The 5,658-nt window shown below is 41.0% G+C and overlaps 1 protein-coding gene across 1 annotated transcript; it reads left to right on the top strand.

The window, feature by feature from the left end:
• The first annotated feature begins 960 nt into the window (after nucleotides 1-960).
• Nucleotides 961-4,986, top strand: atf3 (activating transcription factor 3). Its single transcript, XM_003446646.5, has 4 exons — nucleotides 961-1,118; nucleotides 2,365-2,623; nucleotides 2,748-2,855; nucleotides 3,027-4,986. The coding sequence occupies exons 2-4, from the start codon at nucleotides 2,366-2,368 to the stop codon at nucleotides 3,327-3,329; spliced, it is 669 nt and encodes a 222-aa protein (XP_003446694.1). The 5' UTR covers nucleotides 961-1,118; nucleotide 2,365; the 3' UTR covers nucleotides 3,330-4,986.
• The last annotated feature ends 672 nt before the right edge of the window (nucleotides 4,987-5,658 follow it).

Raw genomic sequence — 5,658 nt, 5'->3', positions numbered from 1 at the left:
AAAGATGTAAAAGTACTATGATGAAGGAATATAAAAACATGGATAATTAAGAAAAAAGTATCAAAGTAAATACTGGGAAAAAGTGAGCAGAAAGAAACTGGAAATATAATGATGGAGGAGTGAAAAAGGAAAAGACGTGAAGGTGTTTAGTAGAAAACAGGAGACAAAGTGAAAAGGGAATAAAAGAAACTGCATTTTTAAAAAGAAAAAGATCAAACAGGTTAAACTGGTTATCTGTAAATACCATCAACCTACCAGGTGTCGCAGAGAAAAATTAGCCCGTATTTCTAAATTTGGTCATTTTACGAGACAATAACAGAGAAAAAGATTCAAGTGATTAGTGGAAATGTGTGTGCAGGAGGTACAGCAAAGGGTGGAGAAGAGACAACTGGAAATAGGATGAAAGAGATTAGATGGGAGGGAAGATAAGAGAAAAACATGTTGTGAAAGTGGCAAAGAATAGAGGGATTTTGGGACGTAAATCATGGAAAATTTTTAAAAAGGCCAAAGCTGATGGGTGGGGATTAAAAAAGGAGGGAGATAGAAACTATACCAAAAAAGGAGGATTAGAGATGATGAATGAACTGTTGAAAAAAGAGACAAATATCAAAACATGAAAAACAAAAAAGGAAAAAAGATTAAAAGACTGGGAAAGGAATAAAGCGTTGGTGGGAAGAGGGTAGGAAGCAGAGAGAGGAGGAGGAGGAGAATGAGGAAAGAGAGCTGAAAATGTGAGGAACGAGAGGCAGAGGAGGAAAAAACATGAGGAGGAGGAGGGAGGGGGACGCCTGTCCTGTTATGGCAGAGAAGAACACTCGGCGTTGCTAGATTGCATCATCGCCGGATCAGCCTTCTAAAAATAGGATGACGTCACCCCTCCCTACTCTCAGGCTCCCAACCCTAGCGCTCTCTCTCTCGCTCTCTAGTAGCGTTGCGTCATGTGTCCCGCCCCTTCAACCAAGTTAAAAGCGCGAGGTGACGCAACGTAAAGGCCACAAGAGCAACCGTAGCCAACGAGCAGGAAGCGGACACAGAAAGAGCGAAACGCAAAGACATAAGAGAAGGTTTCTTTCTTCACGGCGCACTTCATCCGATCCGGACACTCACAGCTTTAACAGGTAGGCTGGAGATCTGTTTCCGGTGGAAGAGGACTGGGGTGTTTGAGCGTGTGTGTGAGGGGCAGAGAGGCGGTGTTGTCGCTCTTTGATCCCGGTGAGAAGCGCAGAGAGCCGGTGTCTCCGTGCGCTCCGTCCCGGGACACTGCGAAAACTTCCGCGCGTGTTTTTGCGTGAAAATATAAAATATATAAACAAGCGCATCTTTTTGGAGCAGTTTGCACTAACGATTTTTCTTTTCTTTTTTTTCATTTTATTTTAGCGTATTTTGTATTTATAAAAAACTTTTGAGATGTTTTTGTTTCAAATCTGACATCATGCGACGTTTTACTTGAATTCTGCTTGAATGCATGTAGTTATACTTTTTTGTAACTTATTTATAATCAGGTATTTCGGATTTTTGCACTGGTTTCCTCGCTTTTGACGAGACTTTTAATATCGTTGTTTCTTCTTTTTTTCTTCTTTTCTTTTGAGCTAACTCTATAATAACAAAACCAAAACAAACACATGAATAGCCAAAATTCTCTTTTATAATTACCTGAACACATAATAACGAAACTGAAGGGAACAGAGGGAGGCGGTGGTAAAATATTTGTAGAGCTAACAAGACTTTTTAAAACTTTTTTTTTAATTCTAAGAAGGTGCAGCTGTGTGCAGACTAATACGAACCATTATCATTAATGACTTCGTTGCAAATGATTTATTACTGGAGAACATAAGAATATAATATAAATGTGCTTGTTTTGGTTTTGGTCTCAGAGCTGATGTAAACACTTCTTATCTGGCTGATGGCCATAATTCAACTCTTGTCACTTCTCTGTTTAGATAACAAACATCCACACCTCCCCAATTAATGAGCCTTTTTTACAGCATGTTTTCCACAAAGCAAATGTTTGCTTAGTTTTGAATGACACAGCCATTTGTCTTGTCATCACAATCTGTTTGTCCTCCTTAACATGCCATGTTGACCTTCCAACAAACCGATCTTAGCTTTGGTTTTCCTCCTGACATCTGTGTCTTTATTACTCAGCAAAAATCTGAAAATTCCTTTATTATTTTTGCCACATATTCAGATACTTTCTTGTGTTTGAGCCAGACAGTATAAATATGACTCCTTTATTTATCTTGTGACTTTCAGCATTGGTTTCATAGTGACTTTTTGTCCTAAGGACATTTTAGCTCTGGGCTCTTTTAAATTATATTAAGTGTTTCTGACCCACCTGACGATCTTCATCTCTTGCTTTTCCAGAATGATGCTTCAGCACTCGGGTCCTTCTCTGGCTGACATCAGCTGCTCCGCCTTGGTTCCCTGCCTCTCCCCTCCAGGCACACTCACCCTGGACGACTTCACCAACTTCACACCCATTGTGAAAGAGGAGCTCCGGCTGGCAATCCAGAGCAAGCGGTTGTCCAACGGGCTTAGCACCGACATGAGTTCTGATGGTGCCAGCTCCAGCTCGGATCGAGCCTCCGAGCTAACTTCATGCAGGAACGGAGTCAAGCGAGAGGTAAGGCAGAGGGGGAATTACAGCATGTAGTTATCTGTATTTTTGGATATGTTTTCTGTAATGTGTCTGTTTTTATATAGAGTTTTTTTTTCTTAATGGTTTATATTTCTCACTGGTTTTTTAGTTGACATCTGAGGAGCATGAAAGGAGGAAAAGGAGGAGGGAGAGAAACAAAATCGCTGCTGCCAAGTGCCGCAACAAGAAGAAGGAAAAGACTGAATCACTCCAGAAGGTAGTTTTCCACTTTCATCAATATGAGCATAGGTTATTCTGCACCTACTCTTAGCTTTTTGCACCCTCACAGTTAGACAATTTATAAAGCTCAACATTCCCAGCTTGCAGTGAGAAGTAGCTTATGTTTCTCGGGTGAATAACAGTCTCCTTCTTCCATCCTTCTCCACAGGAGTCTGAGAAGCTCGAGAGCATCAATGCCGACTTAAAAGCTCAGATTGAGGAGCTGAAGCAGCAGAAGCAGCAGCTGGTCTACATGCTCAATCTGCACCGGCCGACGTGCATCGTCCGAGCCCAGAACCCCCAGACCCCCGAGGACGAGCGAAACCTTTTCATCCAGCACATCAAGGAGAGCACCTTACAACTCCACGACCTCACCTCCACCACCACCTCATCCGCATCCACGTCCACAGCAGCGCCTCTCGGCGGAGGACTTCTGACTCTCGATCACGTCCAGTGCCCCAGTCACTTATGATCTCCCAGAGTGTTATCTAGGGCTTGCAATTCTTCCATCTCCTGCTGCTGATGTAGGACTGACTGGTTTCGCAGGAGGTGGAGTTGCCACATACAGACTTATGACCTGAGAATGAAACACCACCTGTGACTCCTCACACTCACCTGCCGCCCATAATGCTGCTAGAGAAAGAGAGAGTGGTGTAAAGCGACCTCAGCACCTTCCACTCCCTGAACCCGTAGCTGCTGATTGGACAGGAGTGAGAAATGATGGACAGCACTTTGACTTGCATTATGTTTCGTTTTTTTAAACATTTTAAACAGTCAGGGCCAAGAACAGATGCTAAAGCACTTAAACAAAATTCAACAGCTTTTCTTGATTTATTAGTATTTTAAATAGTCGATGGTCTGATTTTTGTACCAAAGCGCGATTTCAAGGTGATCAAGGCACATTATTTAAGAGTTCACCCCGAGAGAAAGGAGATTCAGTGTGAGTGTGTACAGATGCAAGTCACTGACTTTAAAAAGAAGCGGTCTCTGTTTAGTGTACAGCAAAGATTACATATTTATTAAATGACTACTGTATGTTAGGATGTTGCTGTTTTAACCCTGTTTGCTTGTCCTGTATACAAAGTGAATTACTAAAAACGCTGCTGCTACTAACCACTCAGGACCTAGGTATGCTGTAGACGTCAGTTTTGTTATACATAATACGAGATGACTCGTCCAAAAGCGTGAGTACGGGTCAGGTTCCTTGCTGTGAGTGTAGCAGACACAAAAGGGAAATGTACTTTGCAGGCAGGGTTTCTAATTCTGCACTTACTGAAAAAAGCCTAGTACAAAAGACAGTGTAATCACATGTATAGATAAGTGTTTTGTTTTGTTTTTCTTAAGAATTCAATATTTTCTGGCAATCACAGTTGCCCAATGGACACTTTATTTATCACTGTGTTCTCTCTTAAAGCAAAGGGGATTTTTTTTTAACCTGTTCTGTGACAATGAAGCTACACAAGTGTTATTTTACAGATGTGTTTTCTACCCAATGTCTTGTATAACGTATCAAATGCATATTAACTACGTGCTGCTGTATGTAAACACCAATGCCTCCTTTGGTCTCAACAGAGCAAAAACAAAAGTTATTTTTTTAAAAATGTATTTATTGAAAACATTTGGTCCAGATGTTGTGTTCATTAGATATCATTAGCTAGGTATCAGAAGCGCTGCATCAGTTTACTCTGAAGTTATGCAAGATTTGGTGACATGTTAGAATCTAAGTGTGTCGTGAACTTCCGCTATTTGAAAACCCATTGCCAAAATAGTTGTCGTTCACTTGCACACCCTTTTCTATTCTCTGACCTTTAAAGTTTAGAGTAAAAAAATGGCCCAAGGAAAAAAGCAGTTTATTGCGCAAACAGAAATTTGAGAAGCACGATGATTGCTGTTTGTCATTTTTTGGCAGTAAAATAAAGCCAAACATGAGATCAGAAGCCCTTTCTTCCTGAGCGACACCCTAACACTCTAACTTCTCCTTCAGTTACCCAATCGCTAATCAAACTGAAACTCTGATGTACAAACTGCCAAGCAAAGGATGAGTACATACCAGAAGGGGTTTCCTTTGACAGGACATTATGATAATGAATTTTGTAGACTGAAGTTGTATTCCTCTGTTAGAAGGTTTATATTGTTGTATGTGTTGTGCGAGAGTCACATTGTTAAAGGGACGCAGGCGTCTTTGTGGTCATAGTGCTTTTGTCACCTGTTGTCCCGATGCTAGTCATTACTAGATAGTCACTGAGCACTGAGTGCATGTATTCATATTGTGCCTATTTCTACTACTGAAGACTTTTTTTTTTCTCTATAGCTGTGTCATAGCAGAAATAAATAAAGGATGTCAGGTACAACTGCACTGCTACTATCACTGTGTAACTACTTCTCATCTCTGTTTTGATTTTGATACTTTGATAATTAAAGATGTGAACTGAAAATGAGACCTGTCAGATGCCTTTTTTTGGAAACGGACAGGTAAATGTGATTTGCACTGATGTGGAGATAATTATTATTTTTTTCACATCAGGAGTTTCTGGTAGAGAGCAGAATTCATGTTTCCATCATTACAGCAAGCCATTGGGGGGTCGTGAAACAGGACAGCAGTCCCAGACCGTCACCCTGACACCACCATGTTTGGCTGTCGTTTAATGAAATGCTGTGTTAGTTTCATACCAGACGTAACGGGACTCAAACCTTCCACAAAGTTCAGCTTTTGCCTCATCACAGTCCACGGAACATTTTCCCAAAGGTTTTAGGGATCATCAAAATGTTATTTGGCAAATGTGAGGCCTTTGTGTTCTTTT

The sequence above is a fragment of the Oreochromis niloticus genome, linkage group LG15 (genome assembly GCF_001858045.2).
Source record: "Oreochromis niloticus isolate F11D_XX linkage group LG15, O_niloticus_UMD_NMBU, whole genome shotgun sequence".
Classification (NCBI taxonomy): Eukaryota; Metazoa; Chordata; class Actinopteri; order Cichliformes; family Cichlidae; genus Oreochromis; species Oreochromis niloticus.
This window is presented reverse-complemented; position numbering and strand designations above follow the sequence as displayed.